Source organism: Tripterygium wilfordii, chromosome 13 (genome assembly GCF_013401445.1).
Source record: "Tripterygium wilfordii isolate XIE 37 chromosome 13, ASM1340144v1, whole genome shotgun sequence".
Taxonomy (NCBI): Eukaryota; Viridiplantae; Streptophyta; class Magnoliopsida; order Celastrales; family Celastraceae; genus Tripterygium; species Tripterygium wilfordii.
In genome coordinates this window covers 16,182,447-16,204,240 of record NC_052244.1, presented here as the reverse complement: position 1 = coordinate 16,204,240, position 21,794 = coordinate 16,182,447, and the positions used below count along the sequence as shown (strand labels likewise).

Below are 21,794 nucleotides of genomic sequence, written 5' to 3'. Positions count from 1 at the left end.
CTGGGTCCAATGCAAATCACTTGGAAATAACTGCATTAGTTTAGAATTGAATTCTCACTAGATTCTTCTTTATGCCTAAGTCGGAAAAAAAGTTTGATTTATTTTTGTTCTAAATAACAAAAAATATACCAAGCAAAATAAGACTACAAAATTATGAAACATAAACGGCTAAAATATTAAATATGTCCTTAGACTATCACATTTTTCTCTATTATGTCCTTAAATTATTTTTTTTCTTCATTTTATCCTTAAACTATTATTTTCCACATGGTTTCTCTCCTCAGTCAACTTTTCGGTGTTGACTCCGACGAAAATGCTGACGTGTCATCTGAACTCCGACGAGTTTTTTTTTTATTTTATAATCACATGGATGCCACGTCAGCATTTTCGCCGGAGTCAACACCGGAATGCTGACTCAGGATAGAAACCATGTGGAAAACAATAGTTTGAAAACGCCATCGTTTTATGTTTACGTTACAATCAGTCTTGAGGGTGTAGCTGTAAATTCACTGAAAAAGAGAAAGGTCACACGCATTGTACTGGCACGTCCGAGATAAAGCACCTTGTCGAAGAGTTCTGTAATTCATTTCCTTGTGAGGGTTTACGACATCCGTGCTAGCTATTCTTCTCTCGGAGTCTATGTAGCTAGCTCACCGAACAAGCACTCTCAGCAAGTTATCGGGTCGGATCTCCGATCAGGTAACCTAGTTTTTACGCTTCTGCAGTTGATAATCGGCATCGCATGTTCTATTTGTTTCCTCGCAGAAACTTTTTCCTGGGAAGTGGTTAAAATTTCCTGCGATACTGTGTTTGTTGTTATAATTTTTGTAACTGTTACCGATTTGGACTTTTGGTTTACGTTTCAGCTGAAACGGATGTAGTTTTGGAGCCGAATATGATATACTTCAGTTTTTTTTTTTTTTTTGATGAACTACTTTAAGTTAGTTGGAGCAATTATTGAAACATACCCCAAACTTCCTTTTCTTTTTGGTCTCCATGTCCAATTTGTGGGTATATGTGTCCATATATATTTGGAAACTCCTGCAATCGGTTGCAGGAACTCTGTTGAATGGAGGATAATTGTGACTTGTTGCGTTAAATGAATCAAGATAAAGATTGGAAAATCCATGAATCATTAATAGGTTGACTCGGCGTCATTAAAGAAGTCTAAAAGGTCATATGTGCCTCTTTTCTTTGAATTGAAGAGCTTGGATGAAACTATTGTTAACACTTTTGGTATTTCTAGGAATGTTTATTGTTTGTGTAAGAAATTTATGTTTTGGCTTGGTTTTTTGACGGTTTAGATTTATATATATATTTTTCATTCTATTCATAAATTGCAGTTCTAAGTCACTTAGATTCGGATAACATTGTTACACTCCACCAAAATGGATGCCTTTTCTTTCCCCTTTTCACCCCTAAGACTTTGATGAATGAGTCAGTGGGCATTCTCATACACGCCAATATTGACTATTGGTGTATGCTTTGTTGATAACTGCTTTCCTAGAATGAGAAACATATCTCTCTAAATTAATTTTCCATATGCTCGGTGACAAGGGAATCAAGTATGTGAGTTCATCAATGCATATTTTTCATAAAAGCAACTTTACGTTTTATCTATTTGTTGTGTCACAAAGAAGGTTATGCAATCATAAGCGTTCCAAATATTTATCAAAGCACCGCACTTCACAATGTTGAATTGTGGTAAAGCAAGGTAGACTTAAGTTTGATATGCTTGGACATACCTATATTTTATTTATTTATTTTTGGAATTGCATTGTACTTCAGATGAGATGGCATCTTCGCATAATGTTGAGTTGGAAGCGGCAAAGTTTCTGCAGAAACTCATTCAAGATTCCAAGGATGAGCCAGCAAGATTGGCTACAAAACTCCACGTGGTTAGTTTATTGAATCGATGTTCTTCGTTGTTCTACTGCTTGAAATTCGCGCATATCTTATTTGACAATGTTTATTTCATAAAATTTTCAGATATTGCAACACATGAAAGCCAGTGGGAAGGAGCATTCAATGCCCTATCAAGTGATATCAAGGTAAAAGGCTTTTGATGAAATCAATTTTTTTTTTGGTTTCAAATAGTTGTTGGAATTCTGTTTAGGTGGACCATTGATTTAGTAATTCCTGTTAATGGAGTCAAAGATTAAAGTATTTCCTCTCAAAAAACCCGCCTCTTCCCCTTCCCTCCCCCACCAAAATGAAAGAAAAAGAAACAAGAACCCCCATTGACAAAAGAACTTTCAGAGGGAAGTCAATTGAATATTTGAATAACTGAATGATCATTGTTTGAAATGAAAATGCTATTCCCCAAATGTTGGGAGAACAAACTTGACAATAAATTGTTCACAATAAAAATTAACTTCCAACCGTTGAAAAGCAACCGCAGATTTTCTTTTTTCTGGAGAAGCAAGGGTTGAGCTTAAATATTTTTGCTTCATTGATACTCAGGGCTTGATCTGCTATTTCATACCTAATATGCGCCATTGGAAAGGCTACAAATTTGGTCTCGTGATCTGACACTGAACATACAATTTTTTTTTGATGTTTTGTTTTTCACATAATAGCTATACAGCCACAAACTGGATTCTGTAACTTAAACCTGCTACTTAACTTAGATAGGTAAACACCTAAGTTAACTTATAGATTTTTATTTTCTTGCACTTTGACATTATCCTTCTCTTCATTTCTTTCTGGTTTGGCTGCAGTTATTCTTTTCTTTCTCATATATTAATCCTTTCTAGGGTTTACACCACGTTTATGTCTCATCCCTCTGTTTCTGACGGTGTTTATATTTTCATTTAACTCAAGGGCCATGGAGACTGTTATTAATCAACATGGACTTGATATTGAGGCTTTGAAGTCATCACGCCTTCCTTTGACCGGAGGAAGTCAAATGGTGGATTCTGCATCGGCACAATATGCAGCAGGTGCAATACTTGATGGCTGCCTTTGTATCTGCATACTGTGTAGTTTTATAGAAGTGCTTATATTTTTACACAGCCTCATGATTTGCCATTAAAAAATTTGAGTGGCTTATTGTAGGATCTTCTCAGCCAATCAATGTCACCAAAGATCCAAATGCACGCTTGGCTGAAAATGATACTTCCAAAGGTGACCCGTTTTCTTCTAGCAGGCCACATATTGGCCCAGTTAGCGGGGGACATGATGGTTTTCAAGGATCTGGAGCTCATAGGATCGTTCAGTCCTTTGATCATGAGAGTCCATCCAGTTTGGACACTAGGTCTGCCAATTCACAATCACAAGAAAGGCGTGATCCAGGTACTTGGGACAAAAAGCTAAATCAAAAGGATGGTAAAAAGTCTGCAGCCAAGAGAAAGAGGGGCGATTCATCATTAGCTTCAGAACCTTTTCTTGACCGTGCACAACAAGGGGATATTCAAAATGATGCTGGCAATCTAAGGAAAGGAAAAATGAACAAAGTTGAGAAATCAGTAGAAAGTGGTGAGCATATGCAAACTTTAATCTGGTCGTAAAGAGTGGCCTCATGTAGCATTTTCTGTTTATATTTTGTGGTGATAGCATGAAATTTACTACTAGAGTGAGCAAGATGGGCTCATGTCACCATAAACTGTTTTGTTCAGCAAACATAAGCAGTGCCATTTTGTGATATCCTTATTCTAGATCCCCCGGGGTTGAATGTGTCCTTCTGAAGAGCTTCTGTTGTCCAGTTGGTTTCCTATATGATTTCACGCTTTTTTAATAAAGCACATAACTGTAATCAATGAATGATAAGTGCGATGTTTGAAAAAAATTTAGGCTTGGGTTTGAGCCTGGAAGATCTTCAAAGAGTGAATGATCATGTCATTTGTAATTATCTGTGTTTTAGGCCGGGGTCATGGTGGGATGCCCGTCACATCTCGCTCATCAACGACTTTTTCTTCCGGAAAGGCATTGGAGCATGATGATGGGAGTTCCGCTGCATCTGCGGATGCAAATAAGATATTTCAGGTACGGACTTCCCCATCACCTCATGAAACCCCAAAACCCTCATATGGGGAAACAGCTACATTTTTCTAGATTACATTTGTTGGTTTCTCTTTCTAAGCTGATTCAACACAAAGAGCCCTATATAGGATATTTTTCTCTTAACTGCTGACTTGCTTTCTTATTTTTCTCGTTAGAAGTGCATTTTTTTTCTATGACTGGTTGATGTTGTTCATCTCAAAGATCTCATTCTTACTTATAGAATTATCTGAATCATGCTATTGAAATTTTCTGTATATATGCTGCCTGCTGTTTTCGTCTGATATTTTTTTTCATGCTAGGGTGGGAGACAAGCAAGCAATGCAGAAATGCCTTTGCTTAGATCCTCAATTCCAAGAGATGCAGGAAAGGCTCCTCTTTCCCTGGCTCCGGCATTGTCTGGCATGCCTTTCAAAGAACACCAGTTGAGGCAGCTTAGAGCCCAATGCCTTGTCTTTTTAGGATTCAGGTACATGGTCCTCTTTTGGGAATCTGTTTAGCCTTATGCAAATTCTGCAGTTCAAGTGTTGGATTTTGTCCATTTATGCTAGTGTTTTTGTACTTGTAGAAACGGTTTGATGCCAAAGAAGTTGCATCTGGAAATTGCGCTCGGAAGCATCTTTCCTAAAGAAGGTGACTAGTATTTGTCTGTACTTTTCACGCACACATTCTTATATTTTTACAGTTCGTTCTTGATAATGAACAGGTGGCAATACAGAGGGTCCTTGCAAAGAGCTAACTGACCATAAAGGAAAGGCACAATCTTCCAATGAGCCAAGTGGCATTTCTGAAGCTGTTATACCATTTGGAAGGCTAAATAGTGCGAGGGACACTGATAAAATCCCTCCAGGCATTTCATCTACTGGACAGTCGTCGGATGCTGATGTATTGCTGAAGGAATCTGGGACTTCAAAAATAGTGGACAAAAACAGCCCATCTCCTGAGACCTCAGTGATTGGTGATGAAAGGAAACATATTCTGGGTATGAGAAAACTGGATAGTGAAATGCAGAACCAAGAACCAATAGAATCACGGGGATTTATAACTAAAACGTTACAGCAGCCTGATGTGGTGAGTGAATGCGGAATCATGGCTGCCGGTAACTCTGTGGAAGGGACTGACCAAGGTTCTGTAATGGCCATCAATAAGCAAGTGAACACTGAAGTTGTTAGCTGGACTGGAATTGGGTGTCAAAATGAAGTCTCCAGGGCACCTTCACTGTCCTCTTCTGCTCAGCATGAGTTTGGACCAGAAAGGAAGGAAAATGCTTCTAATCCATTTCAAGGTCTTAATAACAGTAGCTTATTGGGAAAACAATATGCTGATAGTCATTCTACTTCTTTCACTCCTAGAGAGCAGTGGAAATCTATATCAGGTATCGTAAATGATAATCAGAGGCCACTCCCAGCAAGGGATGGTAATGAGATGATGAAACACATGCCTCAGGGTGAGAAACATATTCTTTAGCCAAACTATATGATTTTTAATAGCTCTTGGTGAAGCTGATGCTGTGAATAATGTAATGCAGATGATCCGAGTTTTTCTGAACTTCAAAAAAGGTATATTGCGGATGGGTGCAAAGTTGTCCCCGTTGACAATGCATTGAAACATGGAACGTTGTTTACAACTGAACCAGATGAAGGAGACAAGTCTATATCCGCTGATTCTCCACCTTGTCCAAAGTACACCATGTTAGAGAAATGGGTAATGGACCAGCAGAAAAAGAAACTCTTACTTGAGCGAAATTGGGTTTTGAAACAGCGGAAAACACAACAAAGGATTGCGACCTGTTTTGACAAGTTAAAGGTTTGTTATAGAATTTCTACTGATGTTGATAATACTTCTTGTTGTTGGTTTGTTGGTAATGCATCATTGATAATTGTTCCTTTGTTGAGAAAATTGGTTTTTTCAAGTCTAAAAGTTGCTTGTGGGTAAATGAAGGAAGAAAAAAAATGTTGATTTACATTTTAAGTTTAGTTTTTTATATTTAAAATTTATTTAATTAGGTGCATTGTTTTACACTACAATTCTATGTTATCTTCTATGTTATACCAAATTACTTTCCTGGAGCTGTCTCTGTTGCGGGAGCCTAGATACCGGGTATTCAATTTTGATTGTTTATGTTCCTTTTTGTGTGATGGCATGCAAGACGAATTGACACAGATTTATGGTTGATCTTATATTTGATCTTGCACGTACTTTATTTTTGGTCTTTTGTTCTTATTGTACAGGAAAATGTGAGCTCATCCGAAGATATATCTGCAAGAACTAAGAGTGTGATAGAATTAAAGAAATTGCAATTGTTGGAGCTCCAACGACGTCTGCGGAGGTCATTGATCTTTTTATTTCTTTTTTTAGTGTATTTTTCTGGTCATTGACTTGAAGCAGAGTGTTCGACTTGAAGACCTGATATGATTGTGATGGTTCCTTGACTACAATACATGTGCTAATGCTGACCATGTTTTGTTTGGGCAGTGATTTTCTGAATGACTTTTTTAAGCCGATTGCAAATGATATGGATCGCTTGAAATCATATAAGAAACACAAACATGGCAGAAGGATAAAACAACTTGAAAAATTTGAGCAGAAAATGAAGGAAGAGCGGCAGAAGATAATTCGTGAAAGGCAGAAGGAGTTCTTTGGTGAAATAGAAGTTCACAAGTATGTTGTGCTTTATCTGTTAATTTAAACTATATATTTTCTCCGCTCTCGCCCCCTTTCTAGTGTGTTGTGCTGGGGCTCAGATTTTCTCTCTCCCAAATAAGTATTGTTGAAAACAATTTAGAATTCTTTTCTTTTTTTGGTAAGTTTTATATTTCCTTTTATTTGCTTGCAAACTGGAATTCTAGGGAAAGATTGGATGATGTGTTCAAAATTAAGAGAGAACGCTGGAAGGGTTTCAATAAATTTGTGAGGGAATTCCACAAACGAAAAGAACGTTTTCATCGTGAGAAGATTGACAGAATTCAGCGTGAGAAGATTAATCTACTAAAGATCAATGACGTTGAGGGTTATTTGCGGATGGTGCAGGTTTGATTGGAGTCCTATATATTTTAATCAAGGTATAGGTGCGGACTTGCTTTGTTTTTCCATTCCCTGTTAACACTTTTTTAAAAATTGCTTAGGATGCTAAATCAGATCGTGTTAAGCAACTGCTGAAAGAGACAGAGAAGTATCTCCAGAAGCTTGGATCTAGGCTGCAGGAGGCAAAAACTATTGGAAGTCACTTTGAGAATGATATGGATGAGACGAGAACTTTAAGTACTGTCCAAAAGAATGAAACTATTGCTGAGAACGAAGATGAAAGTGACCAGGCCAAGGTAAGATTTTCAACTTCTGCAATTTGTTGTACTTGTTTTGTATTATTTGCTCATTTTTTTATTGTTAATCCCCTTTGCAGCATTATATGGAAAGCAATGAAAAGTACTACTTCATGGCTCACAGGTATAGTTGTTTAATTTATCTTATATTACTTGGTTCATTATGTTAGCTTTTTCATAAAGATTGAGAGTGGTGATCATAGTAAGTTGTAACTAGGGCCAGCCAGCTTTCTCGGTTCCATTAAGTTTCTCTTTAAGAACTTTTAAACTTGTTTATTGGACATGCTGTCTTACAAATAACAGATGTGACCTTTCTTGATGCCCTTCTGTTATAGTTTCCTTTTATCCCTCAATTCTTACACAATCTGTTCTTTTTTTGCAGTATAAAAGAGAATATAACAGATCAACCAACTTCGCTTCAGGGTGGAAAATTAAGGGAGTAAGTGAAAGATTATCTTTTTTAATTTATGCCTTTTCTTGTTTAGTATCGATGTACAATCATAACACTGGGCATAGTGGTGTTATGAAGTTTCTCCTGATATTGTTTTATTTTAAGTGGCGAAATACGAAATATCTTTATCATACATTATTCCCAAGGCTTTTGTCCTGATTCTCTTATTTGAAGACAGAAGATTTTCTTAGGGTGCTTTTTTTGACCTCCAGGTACCAAATGAATGGGTTAAGATGGTTGGTTTCACTTTACAACAACCATTTGAATGGTATTCTCGCAGATGAGATGGGCCTTGGGAAAACCGTTCAAGTATGGTTTCTTCTGAATCTGTTGACCTTAAACTGGGCTTTCGTTCTTTCTTATCTCTTTGCTTCTTTAGTTGACATGTGATGAATCTAATGTGTATATTTTTAGGTTATCGCCCTGATGTGTTATCTGATGGAAACCAAAAATGACAGAGGACCTTTCTTAGTTGTTGTACCATCTTCAGTTTTACCTGGATGGGAGTCGGAAATCAATTTGTGGGCCCCTGGAGTACACAAAATTGTCTATTCAGGGCCTCCAGAAGAGAGGCGCAGATTATTTAAGTAATGATCCATGAACTCAAATAATCCACCCCACCCTGCTTATACTTGTTGTTGCTGCATTATTATTGTAACCTTCGCCGCTCCTTTTCACTGCAGGGAAAGAATTTTGCATCAGAAGTTCAATGTACTTTTGACTACATATGAGTATCTGATGAACAAGCATGATAGACCAAAACTGAGTAAAGTTCATTGGCATTATATTATAATTGACGAAGGCCATCGAATAAAGAATGCTTCTTGCAAGTTGAATGCTGAATTGAAGCACTATCGCAGCTCTCATAGATTGCTGTTAACTGGAACACCTCTGCAGGTTACAGGCTTTGCTGATTCTTGTATGCGTTTGTTTCTCCTTGACTCTTGGAATTTGACAGGCCTATTGTTTCACTTAATTTTCTCTCTTATGTAGAACAATCTTGAGGAGCTGTGGGCACTGCTTAATTTTTTGTTACCTAATATATTTAATTCATCAGAGGATTTTTCTCAGTGGTTCAACAAGCCATTTGAGGGTAATGGTGACAACTCTGCTGATGAGGTAAGCTTTCTTTTTGTTCTCTTATTGAGATACTGATGCATTCCTCCAAAGTAAACCTCTTTTTCTCATTCTGCATTATTGTGAATTTGTTTATATTGAAAACTCCTAACCTGTTACTTCCTTGTGACAAGGCCTTGCTATCTGAGGAGGAGAATCTGTTGATCATAAACCGTCTTCATCAAGTTCTTCGACCATTTGTACTTCGTAGATTGAAACAAAAGGTCCTTAATAGTTATATGATTCATATTGTTACATTTTGTAGAGTTGGAGCCTTGGAGGACTTTTCTGTTGAGAATTAATTGATTTTCTGCGTACTGGTTATAGACTTATAGCAACACATCTTGGAGAACAAAAATTCTCTGACTTTATTTCATCAATTATTGTGTCGGAAAGTTGTTCTTCTATGATCTCTTTTAATATGTTCTCAAAATATATTTGGTAGGTTGAAAATCAACTGCCGGAAAAGATTGAGAGACTTATACGATGTGAGGCATCTGCATACCAAAAGCTTTTGATGAAGAGGGTGGAAGAAAATCTTGGTTCAATCGGAAATTCCAAGGTTCAGCCTGCTTATTTATTGACTCATATGACGTATCATTCAAAGTTACAGCCACAAATAATTTATGGATGTCATACTATTACCTTTATGTGTCATTTAACCTCATAATATTCCTTTTTTCAGGCTCGTTCTGTGCACAACTCTGTCATGGAGCTTCGTAATATATGCAATCACCCATATCTCAGCCAGCTTCATGCAGAGGAGGCATGCTTTTTTCCCCCTACGTAGGCTGAAATTCAATATTTATAAATGAATCATGGAAGGTTAAGGAGGGGAATTTTTTTTTTTTACAAAATGGCTTCCTTCCTCAAGCTTTATGAAGAGTAGTATCTTAATTTCTTTCCTTTCCTTCATTGATTTGGGGATCCGGACTTTGACTTTGTTTTTGATGTGTTGGATGCTGATAGTTCCTTTCTAACTTTAATGTCAATGTTTTTGTATCATCTTCTGTAGGTTGATAATTTAATTCCCAAGCATTATCTGCCACCAGTTCTCAGACTTTGTGGGAAGCTTGAGATGTTGGATCGATTACTGCCTAAACTGAAGGCGACAGACCATCGGGTATGAAAATGCCATGTCTCTGGCAATATCAAAATCTAAAAGTTGTGAAAAGTCTGATGTGCTCTTTTTTTTTTTTTACTGGTGATTGAGGATTCGAACACTTGCAACTAGTAGGTCGATGGTAATCCCCCTTACCATTGGACAACAGTGAAGGTGGCCGTGGAAAATTTGATGCTGTATGCTTTACAAATAACTCTTTAATGGATTCTAATTCATATTTGACGTTTTGCCATAATTGTTGAAGTTTGTACTTCGTGAAGGATGCTCTGAACGAGGTTTCATTTCCTTTTGTTTTATAAAGGTTCAAGATTCTATTAATTAATTAATGCTAAAATCCATTGAATGCTTTATGATGTTACAACTTACAGTTTTTTGGTAGATTGTTCTATTTTTTAAATTGGTTTATCCATTTTCCACTCACTTTCATTTATAGGCATTTTCATAATTTGGTTCTGGTGTCATGTCTCAAATTATTGCTTTGACTTTGAGGAATTACTTTAATAACTGGTTAAGGTTCTTCTGGATTTTGCTCGTTGTTCTTAAATAAGTGCAATTGCAAGTGAAAAGTCCATAACATAATTGATTTATGTTATGTGCTCTGCTATCTTCTTTCAGGTCCTTTTCTTTTCCACAATGACCAGGCTGCTTGATGTTATGGAGGAGTATCTCACCTTCAAACAGTATCAGTACCTTCGGTTGGATGGGCATACGTCTGGGAATGATCGTGGTCCGCTTATTGATAAATTTAATAAACCAAATTCGCCCTACTTTATCTTTTTGCTCAGGTAATTTTGAAGGCCGATGAGCTACCAACTTTTATTAACCTTGACAACTATTATTCGTATTTCACTCTTGTAATATTGGTGTGCTTGTTAGTAATTTATAAGTGCTCTTTTGGGGCATTGATTTGTGAGTAATTGTTTTGGATGTGCTTGTGCTGAACTAGTTTTTATTTTGCTGACATCCATATATATATGCTCATCAGCATTCGAGCAGGTGGTGTTGGAGTAAATCTTCAAGCAGCCGATACAGTCATCATATTTGACACTGACTGGAACCCTCAGGTCATTATGAAACTATGGTCCAGTTGATATCGTTGCCATGGTAATTATCAACTCTGAATTTAATTTTTTGTTAATATTGCCAGGTTGATTTACAAGCGCAAGCAAGGGCTCATAGGATTGGTCAAAAGAGGGAAGTGCTTGTTCTTCGTTTTGAAACAGTGAGTACTTTCCTTGGTTGTTTGTTGAAACGAAGGAATCTTGGTATATGTTGACTGTCAGCTTCCCACTTTTGAACTCTCCACCAAGGAGCAATTTGGGGAAGTTATATGAATGAGAGAAACTTGGTTATTCAAATTTCAAATTGTACGGGTTGAAAAACTTTGGATGTCATATTGAGGCATTTTATGCGGTGTTAACACATTTCATTGATGGGTACTTTTGTTTTATGTGCTTTTCCCCAGTGTCTTTAATATTCACATTTTTTTATTTGGTTACCTAATGTATCTTTAATTTTTGTGTTATTAAAAGGTGAAAACAGTCGAGGAACAAGTCAGAGCTGCAGCTGAGCACAAACTGGGAGTTGCCAATCAGAGTATTACTGCCGGATTTTTTGATAATAACACAAGGTGAATGTAGATATTTGTCTGGAAAGTATTTGCCAGATTTAGATACAAATGGGTCCAAAAGTTTTGAATTGACCTTTAAGAGTACTACTACTGATACAATTTTGTTACAGTGCTGAAGATCGTAGGGAATACTTGGAGTCCCTCCTGCGGGAGTCTAAGAAAGAGGAAGATGCCCCTGTATTAGATGATGATTCTCTAAACGATGTCTTGGCTCGCAAGTAAGCTTTCTCTGGACTTAAATGTTTCTGACTGGTGCATTGTCGTGGTAACCATAAAAACTCAGAACATTTCATAATTATATATCTAAAGGTTAGGCATATATACCCATGGCTGGAAAAAATAATGATTGTGCAGATGTTGGTGGAAGTGTTTTTTGAAAGAGTGGGGTCCTATATAGATAATTGCGGTTGTGTTCAATAGTTGTGTTGCCCTTTTTCTATAATAAGATACAACCTTACCTGGATAGACCCATTTCATCCCTCCATTCTTCCTTGAATATTAGTTATTATCCATAGGGAACCTTCTTGTGCACCTATCTGGTATTCTGCAATTAATGGGTGATATGATTGTATATTCTGAAACTAAGAATCACAGACACAGCTCTAGGTTGGTGTGTGTTAAATTTTTATCATATATGAAGTTGAATCCAAATGGATATTTTGGTGGATTGAGATTTGAGAATAATTTACTTCTGTAAACCATGGCTAACTAGTTCTTCTCTAAATGCACCTTTTATTTCTGGGAAAAATATCTAATAGATGAAAATTTTATAACATTGCATGGTGGTTGAAAAGGATTCTGTTGTAGGGGACCTCAGAAAGAATATGCTTGATTTCTTTGGTCTTCACAATTGAACATAATTGTTTGTTTTCCCCAGTGTGTGCATGTGTTAAGTTCCTGCCCCATTAGTGCTGGATTTTTATTTTTATTTTCCCTTTAGGATGCATCTTCTTGTCTTGTCCATGCCACGTTTCTGTCTCTCGTTGCAAGTCTTGAATCGTGATAGATTCCTGGAATTGCTTATCCATTGTTTGGTCGTTGATTTTCAGCCCTTATGTTGTTGCTTGTCTTATTTTATGCCTTCACTTGAAATAAGAATTGCAGTTTTTGTTGGTTTCTGTAACTCCCCCTACATTTTTGTTTTCTCCTTAATTTTACCATCAATCTATATCTTATTAATGTCTGTATGATGCAGCGAGTCAGAGATTGATGTATTTGAATCAGTGGACAAACGAAGGCGGGAAGAAGAGATGGTAGGCATATTAGGATTTGCACATGCTGTTGGTAGTCTGTTGGATCTTTTACTGGATAAATTTGCATGAATTTGTGGCTAATTGCTTATATGCATGAGCAACTTAGTGATCTACCCAAACTCATAATTCTGCAGGCTGCATGGAAAAAGTTGGTATTGGGAGAGAGAATAGATGGTTCTGAGCCTCTACCTCCCCTTCCTTCTCGTCTTGTTACTACTGATGATTTAAAAGAATTCTATGAAGTTTTTAAATTATTTGATGCACCAAAAGCTGTGGTAGCATCTGACCCTGGGGCAAAGCGGAAGGGCGAGAAACTTGGAGCCCTTGATACTCGGGAATATGGAAGGGGCAAAAGAGCAAGAGAGGTTTGTTAGTTATATTAGTTTCTTCTGATGTGTGCATGTGCTTACTGCAATTTGTTGACTTGATCTATTCACTTTTCTACATTTTTTAATGTACTTGCAATTATTCATCTATCTGAATGGATTTTTCCATTTCTTTTAATCTTGAATTTTTTTGTTCCCACTTATCAGGTGCGTTCCTATGAAGAGCAGTGGACTGAGGAGGAATTTGAAAAACTGTGCCAGGCTGACTCTCCTGGATCCCCAAAGTTGAAAGAAGAAGTGGTTGAGCAGACGTTGCCAAGAGATGCTAAAGGGTCTATGATGACTGTTGACAGTGCAGAACCTCATGTTTCAACTTTGTTACCCCAACCACAAACTATGACTATGGAGCCTTTGCAAGTGCAGCAGACCCAAGAAGTAACACCATCTAAGCGGGGTCGTGGAAGACCAAGAAGAGCAACTTCAGTTAGATATTCAGCTGCAGCACCACTGTCATCAGCACCTTCTGGCACTGACAAAGTTGAGCTGGGGTCACAGAAAGCATCAGAGCATAGTGTTTCACCTATTTCTGGTGGCACCTCAATGGAGAAATGTATAGGTGGAACAATGCCTCATTCAAGCATGGGGATTGTTCCCATCTCTCAGCCTACTGTCCCTATTCTTTCAGGATCTCATCCAACCCCATCTTCTTGTCCTCCTGTACCTGTGCAGTCAAAGGGACAAAATCGGAGGGTTCAAAGTGGGGGACATACACCAAGGCGTAGGGGAAAGAGACAGGAGCAACTACCACCGGCTACTCCTGATGGTTCAGCTGTTGCTAATCTGAAGATGAATGAGCAATCACTGAGTGGAACTGTCAATTCATCAAACACCGAAGCCTTTGCCATCAGTGGAACTGGTTCTAGCATTCCTACGACCCCCTGTCCTGATGTTTTACCCTTTTCTTCTACTGTAGATGGTATGACTGGAACCAGTCATCACTCTGGTGTTGGGATTGCTTTGATTTCTCAACCGACCTCTATAGTTCCTTCTGTTGCTCCCATTCCTCAGTCCTCTCCTTCTTGCCCTTCAGCTCCTTCTCAAATTAAGGGGCAAAGCCGAAAGACTCAGAGTGGAGCAGGAGCACCTCGGCGCAGAGGAAGGAAACAGGAATCCACATTGCTTGTAGTTCCAAATATATCAGCTGACCAGAATTCAGAGCCAAATCCGCAATTGAAGAGTAAAGTTGAGGATTCTTTTGTCAGTAAAAATGGCACTGTGATAAGTAACAATGAGAATGATGCTCAGGACCGAATGCATGTCATCCAGGAGCTTGCTGGTGAAGACTTGGCCGCTGGAAATGTGGCTATTCAAGATAAACAATCAACTAAAGATTTAGATCATGTAGCACAGAAAAAGCATCCAACAAGCTCATCAACAACAGATGATAGTGCTGCCAGATCCGTGGGTAAGAACTATGCTTATGTCTTTTTCCTATTGAAATTAATTTTAATTAAAACTTCTACTGAAAATAAAACTTTTTACATGTGCAAATCTTGCTGAAGTTCAAAATCATAATACTGATTTGCATAATGTGGCTTTAGTGATGAAGGGAGTTTCACCTCAAAATAGCCCTTCGAAAGCTAAATCTGACGAGCGCCGGGGTAATGCAGTTGTGGCTGTGGTTGGTGGACCTGTATTGAGCAGCACAGCTATCGAGGTGATCAAGAACCAAAGTTCGGAGGATAAGTCGTGTACAGCTATGTCAAATTTGAAAAATACATCGCCAGTTCTTGGTCCTTCAAACAATCCATCATTGCTATCTAATGCTGTAGAAGGTTCCAGTAAAACTACTGTAAATATTGCTCCTACCTTGCAGCCAATTTTACCTAGTCTTGCTGTTGCTTCAGCTACTGAGCCTGTGCATACTAGGAGGCAAGGTCGTAAGGCTCCAAACAAAGTAGAAGCACCTAAGCGGAGGGGAAGGAAACATGGATCAGTGTTACCTGCTACTTCTGATGGTTCAGCTGGTCAGGACCCAAAATTGCATTTGCCTTCAACCGGGAGTAAAGCCATTGCTCCTAGAAGTAAGGATGAGACTGATCCCCATGAATTATTAAATACTATTTCAGTAAATGCATCTGAAGCGCATTTTCCTGGTGGTCAAGACCCCAAAAGAAAAGAAACCTCTGTACCCCCGGGCTTCGGTCGCATTCAGACTGCTGATGTGAATGATGTAGCTCGAGTGATGAAAGAGATTTTCTCTGAAACTTGTTTGTCAAGGAGTAGAATTGGCGAGACTTCTGGGAATGAAGGAACCGTTGCCCCTGCTGTTTGTGTGCCGGGTAAGGCACCTGTAGAAGTCGTGAGAGACCAAATTCCTGAGGATGAATCACTTTCGTCTATGCCAAGTTCGGGAACTGCAGTACTACTTGATAATGTTTCAATGCAAACAGACGTATACCATTCTGGGAGTGAATCTGATGCTAAAGTAATAGAAAGCAAGACTCCTATTTCAGGTGAGCCTGCCTTTTCTAGTACCGATGCTTCCAATCATGAGAGCAAGAGTGCTGCTGGCTCTGTTCAAAACGTGATGTATTCGAGAAATCTTTTCCATGAAAACTCAACCATGTTGAGTATTGTGGAGGCCATTGATGCCGGTCATACAGCTGTTGAGTCTTCTGGAAACGAAGGTATTAATGACCCCTTTTTATTTTTCTGCAAACTGCTTTTTGACATTTTACTTCCTCACTTATGCTATCCCATCTGTGTATACCAAGCATAACATGCCTAATTTTGTCGCCTTGGTATTGTGTTAGCACAGAGCATCAAAATAAACCAAACTTTATTCATACTCGAAAGGATGTATAAAATTTTCCATTTTCTGTGTACTTGTATCAGGTGAGAGGATAGTGGAGGTTTCCAGAAACAAACAATTGGAGGATAAAGAATCTTTAGATGTATCAACCGTGGAAGCATCTATGCCAGTTATTAACCCTCCAACCAACAATTCTGAAAAGCTATCTGAACCTGAAGCTCATGCAGAGGTAGAGATGGACAGAAGTCTTGGTTTTGTAGAGGTCTCCATTTCCAAAACTGATACTTCCACTCTTGCTAGCGAAAAGGCTGTTGGTTCTGTTAGTGATATGATAGTTTCTAGGAAACTTTCCATTGTCGATACAGGTAGTCCTACAGTTTCTCTTAATGCCATAGAAAGCAGAGGTGAAGTCAGCTTTCTGCTGGACGTGGACGGTTCAGGGAGCTGTGCTGGGGCTTGCAATACTGTTGATAATCCCTTGAAAGCAACGGCATCATGGCCTGATGATGAATCTCTTAAATCTGCTGATGCTGAGGTTATTCCGATCGGCCATATAGGGACTGAGTTGAAGCCTGCTGAGTGTGATCATGTTGAGGTTCTGCAAACAGGGGAAATTTTGTTGGAAGTACATCCCTCGCCACTGAAAGATATTGCTGAGGAATCAGAAGCTCAAGCAGTAACTCAGCTGCAGGTAGAGGATGGAAGTAGTAACGTTGCTCCGGAAATAGAACCCTCTAAATCAGTGAGTGCTATGCAGAAAGTTCTCCCTTGTTCCCTGGAGCAAGTTCCTCAAAAATTGGAATATGAAGTAGGTGAACGAACAGTTGTTTCTAATGTGGGTAGCCTTCTCCAGCAAAATATTACAGAGAACATTGATGTGTCTTCAGGCTCCCTGGTGACAGAAGAAAAGGAGTCTGAAAGATCGGCCAGAAGAGCTCCAGCTTGTACCTCTGTGATGGAGGTACCAAAATGGTCTGAAGCCGAAACGGTTGATCAAATGGATTTCTCCCATTCTGATAGGGCCCCAGAGGGTGTATCTGCGAAGTTGTTTTTATCATCGGAACCTTTAAAAGATGAGGAGAAGTTTGATGGCTTCTCTGGGAGAACTTCAATTGACCGCGAAGTTCGAGTGGAGAAGTCTCAGGGATTGGAGGATGATGTTGGGGATCGAGTGAACCTAGAGCAGGTTGGAGTTATTGTGAACAGAACTATCTCACAAGCACAGAATGACATGTTTCCAACTTTGGGGCCACTTGAGGAAAATAAAATTGACAGTTCTGACCGGGCGGATCTGGATGTCAACTCTGTAGAACTGGCGGAACTTAAAGGTTCTGAAGCTGTGATGGGTAATGAAATGGATGTTGACAGCTCAGAGTGGAAGGATCTGGATGTGTACTCTGTAAAACTGGTGGAACGTAAAGGTTCTGAAGCTGAGATGGGTAATGAAATGGATGCCTCACAGGTTGGGGGGATAGCGCCAAAAGATGTATCAGTGAACATGTGTCTGCCATCACCTCGAATGATGATAGAGGGCGAAAAGTTCGAGGGCTCATCTGGGCAGAGTGCTGTCAACAGTTCAAGTGCACAAGTGGAGTTAAAGGGATTTGAAGGCACAATTGATGATCATATGGATGTGTCACGAGTGGATGTTTCTTTGGCAGAAAATGTTATAGAAAGCATTGACACGCCCTCGTCCTCCCCCGTGAAATTGTCTGATTCTGCTGCAGTGGAGGAACCTAAATTGTCTGATTCTGAAATGGGTGATCAATTTGATACTTCCCGGGCTGGTGGCACGATGCCCAAAGGTGTAGCAGAAAAACCGGTTCCACCTGCATCTCCCCCAACTGTGACTGAACCTGAAATGGGTGATAAATTTGATGCTTCTCTGGCTGGTGGCACGGTGCCCAAAGGCGTAGCTGAAAAAACAGTTCGGCATGCATCTCCCTCAACTGTGGAAGAAAAGTTTGATAGCTCAATAGTTGATGGATCAAAAGGGTCTGTGATGGATATGAATACATCTCCCACTGTTGTGAATGTGACTGAAGATATGTCCGATGATGGGGTTCCTCCAATTTCACTGGCTACAGAGGAAAATGTGACCGAAAATGTGTCAGATAATGAGGTTCCTCCTTCGATATCACTGGCTACTGAGGAAAAAGAGACTTCTGGGAATGAAGGAACCGTTGCCCCTGCTGTTTGTGTGCCGGGTAAGGCACCTGTGGAAGTCGTCAGAGACGAAATTCCTGAGGATGAATCACTTTCGTCTATGCCAAGTTCGGGAACTGCAATACTACTTGATAATGTTTCAATGCAAACAGACGTATACCATTCTGGGAGTGAATCTGATGCTAAAGTAATAGAAAGCAAGACTCCTATTTCAGGTGAGCCTGCCTTTTCTAGTACCGATGCTTCCAATCATGAGAGCAAGAGTGCTGCTGGCTCTGTTCAAAACGTGATGTATTCGAGAAATCTTTTCCGTGAAGACTCAACCATGTTGGGTATTGTGGAGGCCATTGATGCCGGTCATACAGTTGTTGAGTCTTCTGGAAACGAAGGTATTAATGACCCCTTTTTATTTTTCTGCGAACTGCTTTTTGACATTTTACTTCCTCACTTATGCTATCCCATCTGTGCATACCAAGCATAACATGCCTAATTTTGTTGCCTTGGTATTGTGGGTATTGTGTTAGCACAGAGCATCAAAATAAACCAAACTTTATTTCTACTCAAAATGATGTATAAAATTTTCCATTTTCTGTGTACTTATATCAGGTGAGAGAATAGTGGAGGTTTCCAGAAACAAACAATTGGAGGATAAAGAATCTTTAGATGTATCAACCGTGGAAGCATCTATGCCAGTTATTAACCCTCCAACAAACAATTCTGAAAAGCTATCTGAACCTGAAGCTCATGCAGAGGTAGAGATGGACAGAAGTCTTGATTTTGTAGAGGTCTCCATTTCCAAAACTGATACTTCCACTCTTGCTAGCGAAAAGGCTGTTGGTTCTGTTAGTGATATGATAGTTTCTAGGAAACTTTCCATTGTCGATACAGGTAGTCCTACAGTTTCTCTTAATGCCAGAGAAAGCAGAGGTGAAGTCAGCTTTCTGCTGGACGTGGACGGTTCAGGGAGTTGTGCTGGGGCTTGCAATACTGTTGATAATCCCTTGAAAGCAACGGCATCATGGCCTGATGATGAATCTATTAAATCTGCTGATGCTGAGGTTATTCCGATCGGCCATTTTGGGACTGAGTTGAAGCCTGCTGAGTGTGATCATGTTGAGGTTCTGCAAACAGGGGAAATTTTGTTGGAAGTACATCCCTCGCCACTGAAAGATATTGCTGAGGAATCAGAAGCTCAAGCAGTAACTCAGCTGCAGGTAGAGGATGGAAGTAGTAAGGATGCTTCGGAAATAGAACCCTCTAAATCGGTGAGTGCTATGCAGAAAGTTCTCCCTTGTTCCCTGGAGCAAGTTCCCCAAAAATTGGAATATGAAGTAGGTGAACGAACAGTTGTTTCTAATGTGGGTAGCCTTCTCCAGCAAAATATTACAGAGAACATTGATGTGTCTTCAGGCTCCCTGGTGACAGAAGAAAAGGAGTCTGAAAGATCAGCCAGAAGAGCTCTAGCTTGTACCTCTGTGATGGAGGTACCGAAATGGTCTGAAGCCGAGACGGTTGATCAAATGGATTTCTTCCAATCTGATAGGGCCCCAGAGGGTGTATCTGCAAAGTTGTTTTTATCATCGGAACCTTTAAAAGATGAGGAGAAGTTTGATGGCTTCTCTGGGAGAACTTCAATGGACCGTGAAGTTCGAGTGGAGAAGTCTCAGGGATTGGAGGATGATGTTGGGGATCGAGTGAACCTAGAGCAGGTTGGAGTTATTGTGAACAGAACTATCTCACAAGCACAGAATGACATTTTTCCAACTTTGGGGCCACTTGAGGAAAATAAAATTGACAGTTCTGACCGGGCGGATCTGGATGGCAACTCTGTAGAACTGGCGGAACTTAAAGGTTCTGAAGCTGTGATGGGTAATGAAATGGATGTTGACGGCTCAGAGTGGAAGGATCTGGATGTGTACTCTGTTAAACTGGTGGAACGTAAAGGTTCTGAAGCTGAGATGGGTAATGAAATGGATGCCTCACAGGTTGGGGGGATAGCGCCAAAAGATGTATCAGTGAACATGTGTCTGCCATCACCTCGAATGATGATAGAGGGCGAAAAGTTCGAGGGCTCATCTGGGCAGAGTGCGGTCAACAGTTCAAGTGCACAAGTGGAGTTAAAGGGATTTGAAGGCACAATTGATGATCATATGGATGTGTCACGAGTGGATGTTTCTTTGGCAGAAAATGTTATAGAAAGCATTGACCCGCCCTCGTCCTCCCCCGTGAAATTGTCTGATTCTGCTGCCATGGAGGAACCTAAATTGTCTGATTCTGAAATGGGTGATCAATTTGATGCTTCCCGGGCTGGTGGCACGATGCCCAAAGGTGTAGCAGGAAAACCGGTTCTGCCTGCATCTCCCCCAACTGTGACTGAACCTGAAATGGGTGATAAATTTGATGCTTCCCTGGCTGGTGGCACGGTGCCCAAAGGCGTAGCTGAAAAAACAGTTCGGCGTGCATCTCCATCAACTGTGGAAGAAAAGTTTGATAGCTCAATAGTTGATGGATCAAAAGGGTCTGTGATGGATATGAATACATCTCCCACTGTTGTGAATGTGACTGAAGATATGTCCGATGATGGGGTTCCTCCAATTTCACTGGCTACAGAGGAAAATGTGACCGAAAATGCGTCAGATAATGAGGTTCCTCCTTCGATATCACTGGCTACTGGGGAAAAAGAAACAGAAGTTTTATCTGGGGGTCTACTCTGCAGGTCAGTCGATCTGGATGAATCCAGAAGGTCTGAAGCTGTAAACCGCGGTGAAATGGGTGTATCAAAGGTTGATTTAGTTGGGCCTTCGTCTTCCTTCACTGCAGAAGAAGAAATTGTGGAGGATGCTTCAGGTAATGGTTCACCTTGCAATGTAGTTGAGCTGGAGGAATGATTGAACGATTTGTATTACTCAGAACAAGTTGTAACAGAGAATACAAATACTCAGATTGTATTACTGTTATCAATATTGTCTCTTACAACTTTAATTTAAAGTGAAACAAGAAAGAAAAGATAAACCCTAGTTTCGAGGACTAGGACCTCTACAATCTCCTCAGAGAAACCAGGCACAACATAGCATACCCTTCACTACTCGTCACAGACACTATAAACATCAGCTCCAACAGATTACAGAAAAAGTTAAGCTAATATCAAAAGGCCAAATGGACCAAACAAATGCTGCCACATTGCTCTCCTGGACAAATCAAGTGCTGCCAAGATGTGCTCCTCTCTTTGCGTATCTTTTGGTAACTGCAGGTCTATCAATATTGATAGTCGCGTCCATACACGCTCAACACCCAAGGCCCAACCGACGTCCACTCATATGGGTCGGCTGTTCCCAAGGCCCTCCAGCCCATACTACAAAACCTTGGGTACTAAGGGAGATCTATACCTCTTCCTATAAACAACACCTTAACTCCCACATCTTTAGATTTGGGACAATCCTATCAATACCCTCCCCTTCAAGACCAACGCCCACTTTGGTCGAGTACCATGGCCTACCACTCCGGAAGGCGTAACTCCGTTGGTCGAGCATCATGGCCAGCCACTCCGCAGGCGTGTCCCCAAGTTGAAGGCACAACAGGATCATGTTTCGATACC

The 21,794-nt window shown here is 39.8% G+C and overlaps 1 protein-coding gene across 2 annotated transcripts; it reads left to right on the top strand.

The window, feature by feature from the left end:
- The first annotated feature begins 544 nt into the window (after positions 1-544).
- Positions 545-21,216, top strand: LOC120013703. 2 transcript variants are annotated; one of them, XM_038865596.1, is made up of 35 exons: positions 545-699; positions 1,789-1,898; positions 1,990-2,051; positions 2,824-2,942; positions 3,058-3,477; positions 3,863-3,984; positions 4,302-4,468; positions 4,568-4,632; positions 4,718-5,446; positions 5,528-5,805; positions 6,231-6,328; positions 6,475-6,660; positions 6,849-7,029; positions 7,125-7,319; positions 7,400-7,443; positions 7,702-7,758; positions 7,983-8,079; positions 8,185-8,357; positions 8,454-8,667; positions 8,764-8,889; positions 9,021-9,110; positions 9,332-9,448; positions 9,572-9,652; positions 9,902-10,009; positions 10,625-10,794; positions 10,995-11,073; positions 11,157-11,231; positions 11,542-11,639; positions 11,750-11,857; positions 12,835-12,892; positions 13,027-13,257; positions 13,426-14,683; positions 14,820-15,908; positions 16,117-18,588; positions 18,806-21,216. In XM_038865596.1, exons 2-35 carry the CDS (start codon positions 1,794-1,796, stop codon positions 21,085-21,087), a joined length of 11,754 nt encoding a protein of 3,917 aa, XP_038721524.1. In that variant the 5' UTR covers positions 545-699; positions 1,789-1,793; the 3' UTR covers positions 21,088-21,216. The 2 variants fall into 2 exon arrangements, with proteins under 2 accessions (XP_038721524.1, XP_038721523.1); XM_038865595.1 differs by having other exon boundaries at positions 4,706-5,446.
- The last annotated feature ends 578 nt before the right edge of the window (positions 21,217-21,794 follow it).